At 42.8% G+C, this 21240-nt stretch overlaps 1 protein-coding gene and 1 long non-coding RNA gene across 6 annotated transcripts; one reads left to right on the top strand and one right to left on the bottom strand.

Moving 5' to 3' along the window:
- Nucleotides 1-5110: 5110 nt before the first annotated feature.
- On the bottom strand, nt 5111-9675 carry DBNDD2 (dysbindin domain containing 2). Of its 5 annotated transcripts, none has more exons than XM_063089948.1 (4): nt 9594-9675; nt 7121-7264; nt 6761-6898; nt 5111-5772 (listed from the first exon to the last, which is right to left on the bottom strand). In XM_063089948.1, the coding sequence occupies exons 1-4, from the start codon at nt 9619-9621 to the stop codon at nt 5567-5569; spliced, it is 516 nt and encodes a 171-aa protein (XP_062946018.1). In that variant the 5' UTR covers nt 9622-9675; the 3' UTR covers nt 5111-5566. The 5 variants fall into 5 exon arrangements, with proteins under 5 accessions (XP_062946018.1, XP_062946032.1, XP_062946022.1 ...); XM_063089962.1 differs by lacking the exon at nt 9594-9675 and adding an exon at nt 9189-9508; XM_063089952.1 differs by lacking the exon at nt 9594-9675 and adding an exon at nt 9002-9110.
- Nucleotides 9147-15873, top strand: LOC134372485 (uncharacterized). The gene is made up of 3 exons (XR_010022911.1): nt 9147-9559; nt 11087-11167; nt 15765-15873. It is a non-coding gene; the product is annotated as an uncharacterized LOC134372485 (long non-coding RNA).
- Nucleotides 15874-21240: the final 5367 nt, after the last annotated feature.

The raw sequence follows: 21240 nt of genomic DNA, 5'->3' as shown, positions 1-21240 counted from the left end.
AGGCGTCTGGCAGGGCAGGGAGCTGGTTTGAGGGTTCACCCACTTCGAGGTGTTTCTACACACCAGAAAGTGTTTAATACAGATCGCCACCACTGCCATTTTACCGATTTGGTAGTTGAGACAACAGACTGAAAAAAGTCAATTATTTTTGCGAGATCGCACAGCCTGGCTCGTGCCTCCTTAGCTTCTATGGAATCCATTTGCTCGGTCCTAAGTCTAGCCAGCTCCCCTCCTGTTGATGGGTACCTGAGCTCTTTGAAGTTTTTTGAATACGAACAAGGCTGTTGTCTGTGCAAGTTACTTTGTAGACATATTTATCACCTCTCTTGGGCAAATATTTAGGAGTGGAATTGCTGGGTCCAAGAGTAGGTGTATGTTTAATTTTATAAGAAACTGTCAGACCTTTCTCCAAAATGTATCATTTTATGCTTCCATCAACAATGCATGAGTATCAGTTGCTCCACATCCTGGTCAACATTTGGTGTTTTACTTTTTGGATTTTTTAGTTTTAGCTACTTGGGTTTGTATGTAGCCGTACCTTGCTACGGTTTTTTGTTGTTGTTTGTTTGTTTTTTAAAAATGACCGGTAAGGGGATCTTAACCCTTGACTTGGTGTTGCCAGCACCACGCTCTCCCAAGTGAGCTAACCGGCCATCCCTATATAGGGATCCGAACCCGTGGTCTTGGTGTTATCAGCACCGCACTCTCCCAAGTGAGCCCTGGGCCAGCCCCTCACTATGGTTTTAATTTGCATTTTCCTGGTAACTAATAATATTGAGCACCTGTTCACATGCTTATTAGCCATACATATATTTTCTTTTGTGAAAGGTCTGTTAACTCTTTTGCAGCCCACCTCCCCCCCTCCCCAAACTTTTTTTAGCTGGCTTATTTGCCCTTTTATTATTGAGTTGTAGGAGTTCCAATGTTAAATTGGTTTGGTTTTGATTTTTCCACCTACCCTATGGGGAACACATTCATGAACGACTAGGTGACCAGTCCCTTGGTAAAACTACAACCATACTTCTATGAAGAGCCAAATTTGGTTACAGGCAGGTCTGCCATGATATACCCCATTCAACAAGAAAGGAAGTTGTCAAAAAATGTCTATCTCATTATGCCGTCATTTTACCTACATTAGACATGGAACAGTAGAAAGGCCATGAGCTTAGATGTCCTACAGACATAGGTTCAAATCCCCATGCTAACCTTTAATCCATATGAGCAAGAGCAACCAAAGTGCCACTTTTCCTTATCTGTAAAATGGAGAAACGTACTGTCAGCCTTGTTGTTAAGATTAGAAATTATGTACATGTAGGATCTGGATGTGGTAAGTGCTTAGTAACATTTACTCAACCCTATTAGGTAGATACTATTATCTACATTTGCAAATGAAAAAACAGAATTACAGAAACTGAGATAATTTCTTAAGATCATAGTGAGTGATGAAGCCAGGACTACGGTCTACACTGTCAACCTCAAAATAATAATTTTTTTAAAAGGTAGCTGCCATGATTATGATTATGATTATTTCGTACCTTTATGCTGTTTCCTTTAGAAATTGCCTTCCCATCATTCAAGACCCAGCCACCTCTAGTGAAGGCTTACCTTCTCTAGTGGGCTACAGTCCTTTGTGCATTTCTGCTACAGCCCTTATCACATTATATTTCCTATATTATCTGTGGTCATGTTTGCTCCTGAAAGAGCTCTTGGTCACCTTAGTATTTCTGTTGCCTGAGCAAGGTGGCTAAGCACATAGAAGGTGCTCAGTAATTCCTGAATGAATGAACAAATGAACAACACAACATCATAGTACAATTTTATGTTGTCCCCATACACTGCCATGCTGTTCAGTGTCGAGCTCTGTGCACTCCTGGGCACTGCTACAGTGTGAGCCTTCTAGGGAATCTCCTGAGCTGTGGTTCCTCCGATTTCCTTCACAGCATAGGGTTTTACAAGGATGTTTGTCTTTTTCCCTCATTTCCAGAGTCTGTCAGGATGTCTATTCTATGACAGAAGCCACAGTGTACCTTGGAGACTAAAACCTGGGCTCCTTGACTCATAATTAGCTCCAAATCATCCATCTCCAAGGGCACTGTGTGGCCCCAAAAAAGTCAGTTAGAGATGGTGGCCCTGAAGGCCAGCCAAGCCCCTGAGATTTGGCAGGAGAAGAGGTCATTGTCCTTACCAGGAAGTGGCTCTGGGGCCTCAGCTGATCCTAGACTTTTCCAGGCAGGGCTGGAACTCATACCTTCTGAACTGAAGGCTCCTCATAGGCTTACAATTAGGCTTACAATTAATTCTATTTCTTGAGAGGGCTGTAGCTCCCTGTCCCAAACTCCACAATTTTAGCACTGTGTGCCTGGGTACTAAGAGATTTATTGACATATTAACAGCAACCAAGCCAGTCTAGCTTTCCATCATTCATCCTGGAGGGAAGCAGGGTGATCCCAGGAGCTGAGAAACCCTGCATAGCAGAGCTGTGGGGGTCATGGGCTGCAGCCCAAGAGAAGGCTCGCCAGTCAGGAGGTAGAGCCTTGCTACTCTAAAGGAAAGGTAGAAGGCACAAGAGGCTAGAGACCATACCTTCTGTGTGCAGCAAACTCATAAGCAACACAGAAAATTCCAAAGGTTAACATGAAACTGGGCCCTGGCCCAGCTTAATAAGTGATCTCAACTTGGATCCAGAGGCTTTTGTACAAAAGGTATTCACTCCACATGCTTTCTGGAGACAGGAAAAGGTTGAGGGACACTTCTACTTCCCTGGAACTCTCACAGGTTTCTCACTAGAGTTAGGAAAAGCACTTAGGAACAGTCACTTACAATGGCCTACTGCAGGGGTGAAAGCAGGACAGGACTATAGGAAGACTGTGGCCCTATCACTCAGTCTAGGGGGCACAAAGAGCTTTAAGATTTAGGCTGAAGGTCACTGATCACATGGGTGGTGTTTGATGTATGAAGAGAGGTTAAATAATATTTTTTTAAGTGTGAGAAATGAGTTGGTATTCCTTAAGGCTGGGTCCTATAATCTCTCCTTTCATTCAATATTCTTTCCCTTTGAAAGCTCATTCACACTTATGGCTTCACTTACCACCTACACACTGATAAGTCATCTGTTTATTTTTCCAGCACAGTCCTCTCATCTAAATTCCACACTCATGGGTCCAAGTGCCTACTCAACATGTGCTCTTGGATATCTCAGTCACCTCAACTCAACATGCCCAAAACCAAATTTATGACCTCTTCCTAAACCTGGTTTTCTCCTAAATTCCCATATGGGTGAAAGCCCTCCAAATCACCCTGGTGCAGGAAGAAAAAACCCTTGACCCCTTCCTCTCTCACACCCATCCATTAAATCTTTTGGAATTTGCTTCCTAAATCTCTTCATTCCTTCCACTTTCCTCTATCCCCACGACTTCCACCAAATCCATTATCTCTTATCTAGATGGCTGCAGTCATCTGGTTTCCAGGCATCCACTCTGATCTCCTCCACATAGTACTCCACAAGGAGCCCTTCCAGTTGTCCTTCCCCTTGTGTGCCCCTACTCATCATTCAGATCTTAGCTCAAATGCCACTTCCTCAAGGGAGACACCCCCATGACCTCTATGAATAGGCTAACTCCATTCTAACACTAGTCATAATAACACGACTCCATGAGAGTAGGGACTGTGTCATTTTTTGCCACTACTACATCCACAAGGCCATGCTCAGTGTCATGCACAGGTTAAATACCTACATTTAATATTTTTTTATTTTATATTTTTTGACGGCTGGCCGGTAAGGGGATCAAACCCTTGACCTCAGTGTTATCACTGCACTCTAACCATCTGAGCTAACTGGCCAACCCCATTTAATATTTACTGAATAATGTCATTTATTTGTTTATACCCTGCCTCAACCCAATTAAGTTAATCATCATCTTCTGGGCCACTGTTCTATCTTGCATGGATTACTATGTTATTTGTCTGTCTTGAGCCTATCTTCCTCCAGTATATTCTCTACATTGCAACCAGAATTAGCTTTTTAACAAGGAAGTCCAACCACTTGTAATCCCTTCATTACTCCCAATAAAATTCAAACTCTTTAATGTGGCCTCTAACATGTAAACTGATAGTTACCTAACCAATGACTAATGTCCTCCTGTTCCTTAGTAACAAAACCCTGATTCTATCAAGACAGCAGTGTGCCCTACTAAAGGACTATCCCAGCCTCCTCAATAGCCAGGGTGCTTCTGAGAGGTCTGACAGGTGGTACAGAAGTCAGATACATTGGTAATTCAGTGATTTGAAAGAGTTATTGTCTTCCCAAAGGCCAGAATTTTCTTTCTTCTAAACAATGCTGTCCCTATGTCTATAAAGCATCTACACATGAAACATTTCCCATATTATGAAGTTCTGACCAATGAGATGAAAGTGGATGTATTGATTAGAACTTCCAAAAATGCTTCTTCTTAAAGTAGGAATAGATATCTGGCTGTGTCCTCTTTGCCCATCCCCCATGTCTTCTCTGGCTTGGACATTTTTTTATATGTGCAAATAAATTTATTTAATATCTTAAGTCATCATCTTTTACTAGCAGTCAAACTGAAACCTGATACAGGCTTCAAAGTATTTTACAACTTGACCTTTGTCAATTTTAAGTCTCCCTTCAAATCCAACACTTCAGCCAAATGAATGTTTTCCAGTACCTCAAGGCTATCTTCTATCCACTCAATTTCTTCTCAAGCTGTTTTTTTCTAACTGGATTATGGGCCCTTGCCTGGCTAACTCCTAATCATCCTCCAGACCTCAGCTTAAAAATCAGTTCTTCAATGACCATACGAACTAGGTTAAGATTCTCCTGTTTGCTGGTACCTGAGTAGTTCCTCATCATGCTGCTTATTACTGTGAAGTGTAGTATTTACTTGATTTTCTCCTCCATAGATAGTAAAGTCCATAAAGAAGGGATACAGCCTGTCTTGCTCAAAAGTGTATTCCATATGCCTAGCACAGGTGTTCAATAAATATTTCTTGAATAAAGGGAGTAAATGAATGATGGGAATATGGTGTTGGTTAGACAGCTAAAGACATACAGTGGGTCTGATATATCTGTGATGTGAAAAATGAAGTGGGATGGTTGGTATATTATTATTTATTTATTACTTATACCGTGCCCTGTTCCAGAAAGGATGTAAAGGAGGCAGGATGGCTCACTTGGAGTGCTAAGGAGTCATGTCCATTTAGAGACATCGATTTAAGAGACTCTATTTGAAGACTACAGGATGGTTTGGGAGAAGGAATGCTAAGAAAAGCAGTGGCATCTTGTCCTACCTCATCTTCCATCTCCTCACTTGCAAGTCCTACCTCAGAAGTAAGCCAAAAACTGGTGGGAGGGTTGCAGCAGGAAAAGGTTAGCAGTAAAGCAGGAGAGGGTTAATTCTCAGAGAGATACACCACGCCACCATCCTTCCTTCTCTCTGGTGCCTACTGCAAGTAAAGAGTCTGGTCTTCTCCCAGAGGGCTCTGGCTGGGCCTAGGATATCACCTGGTGAATAGCCAGCTCGGTCAGTCTGTAGGTAGGGGCCCACTGCTAGCTGCAGGCTTCAGGCTCTGCCCCTCCATCACCCCCATCCTCCTCCTCATCGGACTGTGCCAAGGGCGTATCTGCTCCATCATCACTTGGATTTGGGCTGTGCAGGTTGGTGGAAGAGTCAGAGGATGAGGAGGAGGTCCTGGACGTGGTCCTGTCTGACGTGGGCACTGGCAGGCTCAGATCCTCTGGATAGTCATCCACCCCTGCCCAGAGAGAGGAGCTGGTCAGGGCCACAAATAGGGCTTCAGAGGACACTTAGAGATTATCTGGCCAGGAGTAATTGAAGCCCAGAGAGGGTTAGGGACTTGTCCAAAGTCACTTCATCAGTCCAGCAAAGAGCCAGGATTAAGACCTCCATCTCTTGGCTCCCAAGTCTTTCCATGTCACTACACCATGTGTGGGCTCTTGAGTCTGGTCAATCAGTGCAAGAATTCAAGTTATACCTACATCATTTACTTGCTACTGAGTAGCTTTGGGCTACTTTCTCTTTCAAGGACTCTGCTCTTCCTCTGTAACAAAAAAAGGGATACCTACATTCCTGAAAGGTTTTGATGATAAAATCTAAGAATGCTTATAAAATGTCTGGCATAGTAGGTCACCAATAAATAGTAGCAGTGTTAAATAATATCATACAAGTTAAGTGTATGGGCTTTGAAGTCAGGCAGACCAGGTTTGAATCCCAGCTTTTTCACTTCCTGGCTATGTGACTTAACTTCTCTAAGCCTAATTTCCTTCTTTATAAAATGGGGATAATACTACCTGATAGGACATTGTAAGGATTGAGATAACATGTGTTAAGTACTTTAGCACAGCATTAGGAACCTGGTAAAGTGTTCAATAAATGTTAATATTATTATGATAACTAATATTGCTTAACTTGTCTAATGAAAAAATTAGATTATTACATTATTTTAATTACAGTAATTAATTACATTATTTTAACAAATGTAAAATTAACAAAATCTGAGAAGATTGGCCATTCCTAGAATTTTGGATTGGGGATCTACAACCCAGTTCCCCTCAGGGTTAACTTCCCTAAAATCAGAACAGACAGTGGTTTCATTGGTGGAAACACTCACTTCCAGCCCCCACTTGTATACTTCCCCAGCCCAGCTTTACAGCCTTACTTCAGAGCCCTAATATCTGGCTCTGGCTTACTGTTGCCCAAGTCCCCAAAGCAGAGGGACATACCAGATGTCTGGGGGGTTGGTGGAGGATCTTCGCAAGGCAAGAACACATCTGCTCCGTCCTGATCCCCAAGGTCAATAAGTTCTACTTGCTCCAGCGTGTCCACATTCACTTCCATGGATGAGATACTACCTATGGGGGCTGTTGATTAAGAAGGGGGCAAATCAGGAGGACTAAGGCTGGAGCCAATAGACACAGTCAGAGATACCTGTCAACAGAGGCTGACAGAGATACCTGTGAGGTCTTGAGACAGAAGTTTAGAGGGCCAAGAAAACAAGAGGGGAGGGGTTCCCCAAGATTCAGGACCCACAAGACATCCTCCCTACCCCACCCCAGTCCCTATCCTCAGGACTTGGAACTTACGTCTCTGTGATTCAAGATGCAGGTGGGACAGAGGGAAGACAAACTCTGTCTCTGGCTGTAAAATGTCCTCAAAGAATTTCTGCCGCTCCCGAAGGCGGAGCTGCTGGCGCTCCAGGGCTGCCCGAGGATTTGGGTCCATTAGAGCTGGAGTTTGGATGAGCAAGACAAGTACAGCTGTGAACTTGACAGAGAAGACAGTGGGGCCTGGGCTTGGGGAGCCCCACTGCAGCCAGCATCCCAGCAGCGGGACCTCTAATTCCAGCCTAGGCACCTCTGTCCTTGGTTACCTCTTTCCCCTTCCCTGAAACCAAGTTCATCCCACAAACTTCAAGTCTTATGCAGAGGCAGGGCTGGCCCTAACTCCACAAAGGGGATGCCAGTTCCAGGCACAGCAAAAGAGATCCTCTGTATTCAGGGAACGCAGCCAATGACCAAGTCTCAGTATCATTCCCTTCTGAGAAGGATTGGAGGGGCTGGTCCAGCACAAATGGAGGAGGCACTTTCTCTACTTAATAGATCCGGCTCCCCTCAGAAGGCCAGGGAGGAGAACAAGATAGGGATCTTGGCGTGTTGGGTCCATTTGCTCCAGTGCTGCAACTCTGGTTCTTGTCCATCCTTCAAAACCCAGACAAAAGCTAAAGTAACACCTCCCCCGCCCTCTTTCTGCACATGCACACACGCAAACGCGCGCGCGCACACATACACCCCCCCATTACCACCATCCTCTCCAAACCCTTGCTCTGAAGTCACAAACCTGACCTCCATACCTAGATCTGCCCTACAGAAATCTTTCTAGCTCAGTCTCCCGATCTGAAATGGTGTAATAGACCTACCTGCCTCAATACAAAGCACTGCTTGTGACGGTGAGCTATTTAGGGGACGACCATCTTTTCTGTGAACTCCAGCAGCTTTTTACTTGTTCCCCTCCTCTGACACATCTCACTGTCTTATCTCCCAACTAGTGAGTAAGCAATTGGAAGGTGGATCCTGAGTCCAATTCAGACCAGGCCTCCTGACCCCCAGGGCTGAGAGCTTTCCAGAACAACAAAGCTCTGGGCCAGCCCAGGCATCTGCATTCACTCCCATTTGCTCAGTCTCATTCCTGACATTCTGATCTGAGCCCATCACCAGAGACAGGAGTTTCTAGCTTGAGGACCAGACTGGCATCCTCTACAGACTGCCTTTCCCACCTCTTCTGGACTCATGGTATCCCAGAGCCTGGCCAGCTCCGCAGGGGCTGAGGCATGCCGGTAGGGACCCAAACCCGAGTGGGCAAGGCAGGGCCAAGGAAGTGTGGGAAGACCGTGTGGCCTCAGTCTGGCCGCAGAGGAGCGAGGCGCTGACGCTGATTCTTGGGAAAGGCTCTCAGAGCTGCCGCCCAGGTCACAACGCTAAAAATACCCAGGGCCCCTGGGGCCGTCTGCACTGGGGCGGGGGAGGGAGAGACCGAGGGTGGGGGAACGGACGAGGACCTGGGGCTCTGGGACGCCCCCTCTCTTTTCCCCCAACCCCTAACCCCACCGGTCTCCTGAGATCGAAGGAGCTGCCCTCCGGGGGTCCCCGGAACCTACAGCTGGAGAAAGGAAGGGAGTTGTTTACGCGACTATAGGTGCTGGGGAGGGGGTGAAGAGATTTGGGGGCAGGAGGCTGCCAGGGGCCTGGGTAGGAGCCAGCGAAATGGAGAACTCCCTCTCTGTCTCAGCCCCACCCGCATCGGAATAAGCGAGAAGGAAAGAATTCCCTAAAAAGGGACACGCCGCGTCAGTGGGGGAAGGGAGGAGGCAGGCAGGGCGCTCCCCCGCCCCAGGCCGTTCCACTCGTGCTCCCATCCCCTCGGCTGTCCCCCGCAGCACCTGCGCCCACCGCCGCAGGAGCCCCTACCTACAGCGCCCGGCGTCCCAGCTGACTCAGTCTGCCTTCCCCGGCGAGGCGGGGGCGTGAGAGTGAGCCGCGCCGGCCGGGGTGGGGCTGCGCCTCCGGGTCTCCCCCGGGACCGCCGGGCCCTGGGAGCCGGGAACGAGGAAGAGGCGGGAGGCGGAAGTGGGGGAGGGGCGGCGGGCACACTCACCCGCCTCTCGCCCGGCAGCCTAAGGTAGCCCCTTCGAGCGTGACGACTCGTTCTTCCAGGGCGGGCAAAAAGTTACCCAGACGCATCTTTCCTCCCTCTGACCAGCCGGACTCCTCCGCACTCCACCCTCGCCGCCGATGCCGGTGCGCTGGAGTCCGCGCGTTCGAATGCACTTGCTGCGCCCCCGCCCAGCGCGGACCCGCTGCGGGCACACGCGCCGGCTCTCTGCCCACGCACACTTGCTGTTCTCCGAACCTGGGCAGCGCCCACGCGAAGACTCCACACCCACACCCTGACTCCCGGCACCCTCGGCCACACTTGCCACGCTTACGCGCGCACTTCTCGAAAAGGCGCACTCTGGTGAAGAAAGGGTAGGGACCCGCCGGAGGGAGGAGGGGCACTGACCCGGTGCTGCCCAGTTGGGCAGGTGCATTGCGGCGGAGGACCCCCAACCCTGGGACTCAGCCGGCTGCCCCTGATTCCTGGCTCCAAGACCAGACAGAGCCGCCGCCCAACCACCCAGCGCACTGGGCGGGGTGGGCGCCAGGACCGGGCGGGTCGGGGCTGGAGGGGCGGGCCGCTGCGCCGCACCCGTAGACGCCGGCAAGCAGCCAACACCTCCACGGTGCTAAGAGGGGCGCTGCACGTCCGGCATGGCGTGGGTGGAGGGACGAGGCGGAAACTGCGGGCCGAGAGCGGAAACGCTTGCCCCCTTCCTAGCGTCTCCTGGCTCAGACCAATTCCAGAATTCCAGTTTAGCAGCCCCTGGCCAAAACTCCGTGGCCATTCTCTTCCTCTTCCCTTCCCATCCATCCCCTTGTGGTCTTAGCTCCAAAAACAGCGTGGGGACGACCCGGGCGGTGGGGAGGGGGTATCCGTCGGAGATGCTCCTGCCGAGGGGTCACTTGATCATTTATTCAACAAGCATCCGCGAGCAGCCAGGGGACGTCCTTGGCACTTTGCTCTCCCGCGCCGCCCACATTAAAATACACCTCCATTCCTGTCGAGTCTCTTTCCTAAATCTCTCTCTAATCCACCATTCCTCTCCGTTTCCACCACCATCTCTCGCTTGGGATCTTACTGTGGTTGCCTTCTATTTGGTTCTCCTGAACTCACTCTGTCCCGAATACACTCCATTCCCCACACAGCAGTCAGTTGTCGTTTCAGAACACAAGTCTGACGTACCACCCCCTGCTCAAATCTCTCCATTGTTAGAATAAAATCCAGGCGCTGATATCTGAGCTGAGTCTTAGAAATCAGTTCAACAAGCAGAGAAGAAGACGAGGGGCACGTGCAAAAGGATGGAAGTGTGAAAGTCATGACACATTCAGGTTTCCCCGTCAGGGGACCAGCACTGTACAAATATCAAAGCACTGCCTCTTCTAGCATATTATTGGGATCTCAAAACAATCCTGTGAGATAAATACAGCAAGGCAGCTTTCCCACCTGTTAACAAGTGTGGAAACTAGTTTTTGGGAGGCAGCAGTGCCGTGGTTAAGATCACAGGCATTGTAGCCAGACCCTCTTGGGCTGCAAGTCTACTGTGGCCTCTAGCAGCAGGGTAACTTCTCTGATGCTTGATTTCCTTGCCTATTAAGTAGGAATAATTAATCCCTACCTCTTGTGAGATAATAAATATAAAATGCTTTGAACAGGACTTGGGCACTTTGGAGATGGTCAATAAACATTAGCTGTTTTGATTGTAATGGGTTCTAAGAAAGGGAGAGAACTGTTCTCTTCCACCAATTCCTGAAAGTATAGAAAGTAAGCCCTACTTGTTGACATTTGCACAGTTTATTATGTGCCAGTCACTATTATAAGTGCTTTATATATATGAACTCTTTAAATCCTCTTAACAATCTTATGACGTATGTACTGTTATAATTTCAATTTTACAGACACAGAAACTGAAATAAAAAGGTGAAGGAACTTGTCCAAGGCCCTACAGCAGTAAGCGATGGAGCTGGAATTTGAACCAGGTAGGCTGCCTCCAGAGACTGTGCTTGTAACCACTACTCCCAGCCTGTTCCCCTTTTATCATGTTGTAGTTCTCATCTTCCAAGAAATATTTAAGTCAGTTTGATTCTTTTATCTCATTAATGGATGACTCCATTAATACTTGGTCCCATTGTCTAGCACAAAAGAAAGAGGCCAAGTCAGGAGTACAGTGGATCAGAGCTCAGCTTCCAAAGTCACCTCCCCACTTTTCAGATTTATCTTGGGAACAGGACTCCATGGATTATTTTAAGCTCAAGATGACAAAAGATCAGGAGCCTCTGTCCCTTCTCTTTGCCAAATATTTGCCATAAGAGGGGAGGAGAGAATATCCAAGCTGAAAATAATTCAGAAGGTTAAGCTGGAAGGGTGTTATCCAAGAGAAAGACCCAGGCAGCAGGTCAGGAGTGGATGGCCAAAGGAGTTGAAGAGAACAGTGAAAAAGTAGATGGCTTGAGATTTCTGGCTTCCATCTAGCATGCAAAAAGCTGGGAAAAGCATCATTACCTCACTAATGACAATTTTTAGTAATTGTTGGTAATCTACAAAGTCATAATTTTTGTCAAACCCGTCAAAGAGCTGAGGCTGCAAAGCAGCCAATTAACCTGAATTCCAAAGAAGTACAGAGGCCTCAAAGAAGACATGGGATGCAGGCACTGGCTCACTTGTGAAGCAGAAGGAAAATGAGGTCTCCATTGCAAGTGGGTAAGAAGAGTTCAGCTAAATTTTTTATTGAATTTCAAAAGGCCCAGTGTGGCTAGCATAAGAGTATAGAATCTGTGGGAGCCACAGACACTGATGTAATCATAGAAACAACAAAACCCAAACCTAATTCAACTCCTGACAAGATTGACTCAGTCCCCCACACTAACTGCCTAACAGAAGAAGAAATATGACAATTTCTAGGCATAAATATTATTGAACTCAGTCCTTACTATTTTACACACTATTATCCAGAAATCAATAAAAAATAATAACACATACATACACATACAGAAAAAAAAAAAAAAATCCTGCTGTCAAGAGACAACGCAATCAGCAGAACCAGGTGTAACACCCAGATGTTGTAGTTATCTGACAGAGAATTTAAGACAACCTAACTAAAATGTGAAAAGCTCTTGTGGAAAATATAAACAACATGAATGCACAGAGAGGAAATTTCAGTGGAGAAGTGGAGGCTGTAAAAAGAATTATGAAAATGCTAGAAATTAAAAAAAAAACACATAGAGATTTGAAGAATGCCTTTGACAGGCTCATCAGTAAACTCAACACAGCTAAGGAAATAATCAGTGAACTTGAAGATAGGTTAACAGAGACTACTCAAGTTGAAACAGAAAGAGAAAAAAGAGTAAAACAAACAGAAAACAGAACAAAACATCCAAGAGCTAACATGAGTAATTTGAATCCAAGAAGAGACAGAAAAAATATATATATATTTGTAAATATAATAGCCAATAATTTTCCCAAAATAATAAAAGATATCAAACCACAGAGGCAAGAAACTCACAGAATCTGAAAAAGATTAAATACCAATATGCAACACATACAATAAATAAGCACTGGCAAACACAACAAATATAAATATATCATATTCAAATTGTTGAAAACTAAAGATAAAGAGAAAATCTTGAAGGCCTCTGAAAGAAAAAGACACACTACCTATGGAGGAAGAAAGAAAAGAGTTACAGTAGATTTCTTATCAAATCATATGACCAGAAGATAATAGAGTGATATATTAAAATGCTGAAAGAAAAAAAACTGTCAACCCAGAATTCTATACCTACCAAAAATATCTTTTAACATGAAGGAGATACAAACACTTTTTCAGATAAACACTGAGAAAGTTTATGACTAGCAGATCAGCACTACAAAAAATGATAAAGTAACTCATGTGAGAGAGTGTGGTAATAACGCCAAGGTCGAGAGTTCAGATCCCCATACCAGCCAGTCGCCAAAAAAAAGGAAAAAAGAAAAAGAAAAAAAAGAAATGGTAAATGAAGTTCTGTAGCAAGAGGGCATATGGTACCAGAGAGAAACTTGGATAGACATAAAGAAATGAAGATCTCTGGAAATGGATAGAGTAAAGGTAAATATGAGACATTTCCCCCATTTTTAGTCATCTTAAAAGATAATCACTTGTCTAAAGCAAAAGAGTAGCAATGCATTGTGGGTTTATAGCATGTATAGAAGTAAAATGTATGACAATAACAATAGTAAAAATGATGGGAGGGAGTGGAAATATGCTGTTAAAGAGTCCTTATTCTATATAAGAAGAGAATTGATATTATTTTGAAGATAGTCCGTGATTAATTAAAGATAAATATTGTAAATTCAAGGGCAACCACTAAAAAAACCAATTTTTAAAGTATAAGTAACAAGCCAATAATGAAGATAAAATGGAATCATAAAAATGTTAGAATGGGTAACTATGTGAGATGATGGATATGTTCATGTGCTTTTAACCATAGCATCTATTTTACTATCTTTACTATGTTCATGTTGTATATCTTCAATATGCACAATAAAATTTATTTTAAAAAAATAAATGACCATTGAACTAAAAAATATAATTTTCTTTAAATGTTGGGAGGTATCCTTCCGGGCCTCTGTGTTCAACATGTCTTGCTGAATATGTCAAGACTGCAAGGCCCTGACATCTCTTTCACCTGGTCCCTTGCTGAAGATTATTAATATGACTGGAAATTTTAAGAGCTGAGATAATGTCTTCCTCAGACCAAGGCAGGCTTGCTTACTGCTTGCTATAAAAAGAGCTGGGCCTTAGCTGGCCAGTCAGCTCAGTTGATTAGAGGCAGCCTTATAACCCCAAGGTCATGGGTTCAGATCCCCATACCAGTCAGCCACCAAGAAAAAAAAAAAAAAAAAAGCTGGGCCTGAATTCCTCAGCTGGGATGCAAACCCAGTGTGTGTACACCATGCATCTGGGCCCACTGAATCATCTGTTGGATGTAGGGCCAGGGGAACCAACACAATTATGCTGATGTTCATGTTGTCTATTGTGCTATGAGTAATTGCTGTGGATAAATTGAATTATGTCCCCCAAAGTCCATGTACTGAAGCTTAATCTCCACTGTAACTGTTGAGAGTAGAAATCCTATTATGGTAATTGAAAGATGGGGCCTTGAAGAGGTGATTAGAGTCTCAGGACCATGACCTAATGAATGGATTAATAATAGTGGTCACAGGCATGGTTCTGAGGGCTTTAAAAAGAGAGCATGTGAGAGCGTCTCTCTGCTTCCACCATCTGGCAATGTGTCGCTGAAGCTACCACCAAGGAAAACCTTCACGAGATGTGTTCCCTAGACTTTGGACTTCCCAGCCTTAGAAACTGTAAGCAATAAATTTCATTTTCTTACAAATTACCCAGTTCCAGGTATTTTGTTATAAGCAACAGAAACGGACTAATACGCTAATAAACTATCTCAATCTGATGCAATAAATCTCATTGTCTACTTTCAGCACCCATAAGGTTGGGAATTTTCCCTGACAAAACATAATCAATTAATCTAAAAAAAGGAAGGGGAAAAAGTGCAGATGGAAAAATAGAAAACAGATGGCAAGATGGAAGGTTTTAATCCAAGTGTATCAATAAAAAGACAGCCAATTAAAAAACAAATTAGCAGACTGGGGGGAAAGCAAGAGGCAATAATATGTTGTCTACAAGACCTATTTTAAAGATAAAGAAATTATGGGTTAAAAGTAAATGGATGGAATAAGATGTACCATACAACCACTAATCAAAGCAAGTCGGAGTAGCAATATTAATATTGGACACAGTAGACTTCAGAAGGACTATTACCAGGGATGAAGAGGGACATTACGTAATGATAAAAAGTTAATTCACCAAGAAAACTTAACAATCATAAGTGTAAATACACCTAATAATGGAGCTTTAAAAATACATAAAGTCAAAATCAATACACCTGAAATCAGAAACAGAAAAATCTATATTATGCTTAGGGAATTCAATACTTCTCTCTCAGTAATTAATAAAACAAGTAAACAAAAAAAAGTAAGGATGTAGAAAATATTAACACTATCATTAACTTGTCCTAATTGACATTTTTATAACACTTTATCCAGCAAGAGCAGAATAAACATTCTTTTCACAGCACATACAACATTTTGCAAGATACACATACTGTATTCTGGGTCATAAAAACAAACTTCAACAAATTTAGGATAATTTAAATAATATAAAATGTTTTATGACTAAAATAGAAAGAATAACAGAAAGATATCTGAAAAACAACCCCAATACTTGGAAATAGAACATAAGTTAAAGAGGAAGTTCAAAAGAAAATTAGAAAAATGTCTTGAATTGAATAAAATTGAAATGTAGCAGTCAGCCACCAAAACAGATCCAAATGTTCCTTGCCTTCTATTATTCAAACCCTGTGCAGTCCTCTCCTATACTGTGTCTAGGTTACTGTATCTGACCATTAGGCTATGGCAGAAATGATGGTGTGTGCTTTCCAAAATATAGACTAAAAAAAAAAAAAAAAAAAAGAGTGCAGCTTCTGTCTTGGGTGCATACTCTATTGTTTGGATTACTTACTCTAGGGAAGCACGCTGCCATATTGTCAACAGCCCTGTAGCGAGGACCATGTGGCAAGGAACTCAAGATTCCAGCCAACAGCCAGTGAACAACTGAAGCCTATCAGCAATCACGTGAGTGAGTATGTAAACACTGACCAGTCCTAGTAGAACCTTGAGATGATTATAGCTCTGGCTAGCCACTTGACCAAAACCTTGTGAGAGATGCTAAGGCAGAACCACTCAGTCAAATCACTTCTAGATTGCTGATGCTCAAATACTTTGAAATAATAAACACTTCTTATTTTAAGCCGCTAAATTTGGGGACATTTTGTTATGCAGCAATAGATATAGAGATTTTTGTACTAGGGTACAGCAGCACTTTAGAATATAAGCATGGCATTAGAACTGGGCAGTGGGCTTTGAGTGTAGTGAAAACCTAAAGTGCCTTGAAGACACTGAACAGAAGCCTTAGGTCTTTGATAAGGCTGCAGTAAAGGCATGCAGGAAAGTGAGGTAAATACTATCGGAAACTATGCTGTGGCACAAAGTTTAGCAACTTTGTTGCCTGCAGTAAATCAGAAAAATAGAAAATGTGCCTAATAAAATGGGTCATCTTGCTAAGGATATTTCCAAGCAAAGTGTTGAAGGTGTCACCTGGTTTCTTCTTGCTGCTTATAGTAAAATGCAGGAGGAGAGAGATAAACTAAACCAGCAGTTCTTGATTGAATGACATTTGTGGACATTTGGCAGTATCTGGAGACATTTTTAATTGTCAAAGCTGGGGAGATTGATACTGGCCTCTCGTTCGTAGAGGGGAAAAAGGGACATTATATAATGACAACAGGGTCAAAACACAAGAAGAAATAGCAATCATAAATGTGTATGAACCAAACTAAAGACCTTCAAAATACACTATTAGAATTGGAAACTTCAACACATCTCTCTCAACAATTGACAGAAATACTAAACAGAAAAGCAGCAAGGATATATAAGAACTTTAAAAGACCATCAATCAAAAGGATCTAGTTGACATTTAGAGACTACTTAACCCAACAACAGCAAGATTCACATTATTTTCAAATGCCTATGGAACATTCACCAAGGTAGACCATATCCTAAGTCATAAAGTAAACCCTGAGACATTTTAAAAATTCAAAATCATACAGCATGTGTTCCCTGACCACAATGAAATCAAACTAGAAATCAGTAACAGAGAGAAAACAGGAAAATCTCCAAACACATGGGAAATTAAACACAACACCTCTAAATAATACATGAGTCAAAGTGAAAGTATCAAGGAAAATTTTAAAAATACATTTAACTGAACAAAAATATATCAAAATTTGTGGGACACAGCTACAATTGGGTTGAGAGGGAAATTTATAGCACTAAATGTTTACATTAAAAAGAAGGCCTCCAATCAATACTCTAAGATCCCACCTTAAGAAACTAGAAGCAAAAGAGCAAAATAATCCTCCCCAAAGTAAAAATTAATGCAAATGAAAACAAGGAAACAATAAAGAAAAATCAATGAAACAAAAAGCTATTTCTCTGAAAAGATCAATAACATTTATAAACCTCTGACAAGATTAACATAAACAAGACACAAAGAAAACTATTACATAATCTCACTTATATGTGGAATCTAAAAAAAAAAAAAAAGTGAAATATATGGAGATAGAGAATAAAACAGTGGCTACCAGGAGTGGGAAGGAGGGTGGGGAGGAAATAGCGAGATGTTCAAAAGATACAAAGTAGTAGACATGTAGGATGAACAAGTCTAGAGATCTAATATACAACGAGTGCTATGGTTAATAAATTGTATTAGGGGTTTTTGTTTAAAAAAAGTAGATTTTGTGCTGGCCTGTGGCTCACTTGGGAGAGTGTGGTGCTGATAACACCAAGGCCATGGGTTCGGATCCCATATAGGGATGGCCGGTTAGCTCACTGGGTTTTAAAAAGAAAAAAATTTAAAAAGTAGATTTTAGCTGCTGTAGTCATACACAAAAAAAGTAAGTATATGAGAAAATGAATGTTAATTTGTTTCACTATAGTAACCATTTTACTATCTACATGTATCCCATAAAACATGTTGTAAACAATAAAATTTATTGTTAAAAAATATTGACAAAGAAAAAAGAGAGACCTAAACTATCAATATCAGGAATGCAACACAGTATACCCCTACAGACTCCACAGACTTTAAAAAGATAATAAGGAACTACCTACTCGGAACTGTTTTACACACATAAACTTGACAACTGTGATGAAAAGGACCAATTCCTTGAAAAGCACAAACTGCCAAAACTCGCCCAATATGAAATAGATGACTTTAAAAGCCCTTACCTATTAAATAAATGGAATTTGTGGTTAAAAACAAATTTCTTTAAAAAAATCTCTACCAGCCAGTCACAAAAAAAAAAAAAAAAAGAAAGAAAGAAAAAAGAAACTTCCAGGCCCAGATTGGAGAATTCTACCCAACATTTATAGAAGAATGAACACTAGTTCTGTACAATCTCTTTCAGAAAATGGAAGAGGAGGAAACACTTCCAACTTATTTTATGAGGCCAGTATCACCTTGACACGAGAACCAGACAAAGACAGTACAAAAGAAACCAAAATACAGTAGACACATTTCATCTAAGGTACCAAATTTGAGAGCATAGAGTTGTTTACAATATTCCTTTATTACCCTTTTGATATCCATGGGATTAGTAGTGATGACTTCCCTCTTTCATTTCTAATAGTGGTAATTTGTGGCTTCTTTCTTTTCTTCTTGTTTAAGACTGCCTAGAGGTATGTTAATTTTATTTATCTCTCAAAGAACCAGCTTTTGGTTTCACTGATTTTCTCCATTGTCTTCCTGTTTTCAATTTTATTGATTTCTGCTCTAATTTTTAATTATTTTTCTTCAACTTGCTTTAGGTTTGAATTGCTCTTTTTTCTCGTTTCATAAGGTAAAAGCTTAAATTGACTTTAGATCTTTCTTCTTTTCTAATATATGCATTTAAAGCTCTAAGTTTTTCTCTAAGCATAGTGTTTGCTGCATCCCACAAATCTGATAAAGCAGTATTTTAATTTTCATTTAGTTCAAAATATTTTTAAATTTCTCTTGAGACTTCTATGATCCATGTGTTATTTAATAGCATGTTGTTTAATTTGTAAATATCTTGGGATTTTCCAGCTTTCTGTTATTGGTTTCTAGCTTAATTTCATTGTGGTTTGAGAACATACAGTGTATGATTTCTATTCTTTTTTAAAAATTAATTAATTATTTTTTACACTCTAAGATGTTGTTGTGGAGTAGTTGTGGTGGAGGGGAAGAGGAGAAGGGGGAGGGGGAGGGGGTGGGAGGCCAAGGCAGGGGGAGGGGCACGTGGTCGAGGCTTGTGTCACCCCCTTCATTCCGGCAGAGGAGCCCAGGGGGGCCTCTGGCGGTGGCTCAGTGGAGGCTGGGCTGGATGCGGACATTGTGGGGGTGTGGCTGAGGCCCTTGGCCCCCCCACCCTACCCATTTCGGGAACCTGGGACACTTCTGGTGGTGGCCTGGTGGTCGTCACTGGGCTGGATGAAGATGTTGGGGGAACATGGCTGAGGCCCGCAGCCCCCTCCCCACCCAGTCTTGGGAGGCTTAGAGGCTTCTAGTCCTTCTAGGTTTTATAGGTGTTCTTTGGTGGTATTAGACATTTACTGGTTAATATCAGAATTTTGTCTCTGACCTGTGGGTTTTTTGTTTTTTCTTTCAGTTCTGTGTTGGATTATTCACTATTCCCACCACTTAAACTCTGCACTGGAACTAATTTGTTGTCGTTTGGTTACTTCTCAAATGGGGGAACTTCCTGTGGGGACCAGCACTTGAGTCCTGTGGTTGAGCTAAATTGCTGCTTTGCTGCTGATTCTCTGGGGAAGGCTTTTTGTTCAGCTCAGGTTTTAATTGTTGACCCTGTAAGCAGTTCTGGGTCTTGTAAGGTCTTGTACACCTGGGTTGTATGGAAACTCTGGTCTGGGCCTGAGATTTTTCAGCAAACTGCACCTCCTGCAGTTCTATATTCCTGACCAGTCTCCACTGAGTGGTCCTGTGCTGACTGGAGGACAGATCAGCTATCCATGCTGTGCCCCAGTGTTCCCCCAGTGGGCCCGTCTCCCCCACCCCCCACTCTCCAAACACTTCCCATAGGATGGACTATGTGCTGGTCCCTTGCAGTGATTCACTGGCCTCTGAGTGGCTCCTTTTTTCAGTTGTCTGTGGCCCCTCACTCCAATGTGGGTCCATGGAACCCTGTTATTGGGCTAGCTGGCCTGGAGGCCACCAAGGCCCTCTTCTCCCCTGCAGCCTCCAAGCAACTTCATACGAAAGACACAGCTATAGCTTTTGCTCCGTACGCTTACTAGGGCCAGCCTTGAAGTGGCCGGGGGTCGAAATGGTCGGAGTGGTCCTTTCTGTCTCTCATCACAGGTTCTCCTGCCTTCATGAACTCCATAGGTCTCTCCTTCTCTTCCCCTGAGCTCTAGTGGTCCCAGCTTGGCAGTCATTGCTGTTTAATAGTTGTAAATTGGTTGATTGTGGGAGAAGGTGATGCTGGGTACCGTCTATTCTGCCATTTTTGTTGGAAGTCTTCTGATTTCTATTCTTTTACATTTATTTGTTCAGGTGTGTTTTATGTCCCAGAATGTGCTGTATCTCGAATATTCCATGTGAGCTTGATATGATGTGTATTCTGCTGTTTTGGACAAAGCATTCTATGAATGACAGATCAAGTTGACTGATAGTGGTGTTCAGATCAACTATATCCTTACTGATTTTCTGCTTGCTTCATTTACCAATTATTGAAAGAGAGCTGTTGAAGGCTCTAACTATAATAGGATTGTTATTTCTCCTTGGTGTTCTACCAGTTTTTGCCTCACATATTTTGGCACTCTATTATTAGCAGCATTCACATTAAAGATTGTTGCATCTTCTTGGAGAATGGACCCCTTTATTGTTATTTAATGCCTTTCTTTGTCCCTGATGATGTTCTTTGTTCTGAAGTTTGCTTTGTCTGACATTAATGTAGCTACTCCCACCTTGCTTTTGCTTTTTTTTTTTTTTTTTTTTTTGGCAGCTGGTGGGTACAGGGGTCAGAACCCTTGACTTTGGTGTTATAATACTGTGCTCTAACTGAGCTAACTGCCCAGACTACTCCAGCTTTCTTCTAAGTGTTAACATAATATATCTTTCCCTATCGTTTACTTTTTTTTAACCACAAGAAGTAGCACTGAATCCATCCTTTTGCTTTTAAGTTATCTGTCTTTATATTTAAAGTAGGGCTTTTTAGGCAACATATAGTTGGGTCTTTTTAAATATATTTTGACAATCTCAGTCTTTTAATTGGTATATCTAGGCAATTCACATTTAAAGTGATTATTGATATAATCACTTTAAATATTTACCATGTTTATAATTTTTTTATTTGTTACACTTGTTCTTTGTTTCTTTTTTCTTTTTCTCTGTCTTTTTCTG

The sequence above is a fragment of the Cynocephalus volans genome, chromosome 1 (genome assembly GCF_027409185.1).
Source record: "Cynocephalus volans isolate mCynVol1 chromosome 1, mCynVol1.pri, whole genome shotgun sequence".
In the NCBI taxonomy this organism is placed as follows: domain Eukaryota; kingdom Metazoa; phylum Chordata; class Mammalia; order Dermoptera; family Cynocephalidae; genus Cynocephalus; species Cynocephalus volans.
This window is presented reverse-complemented; position numbering and strand designations above follow the sequence as displayed.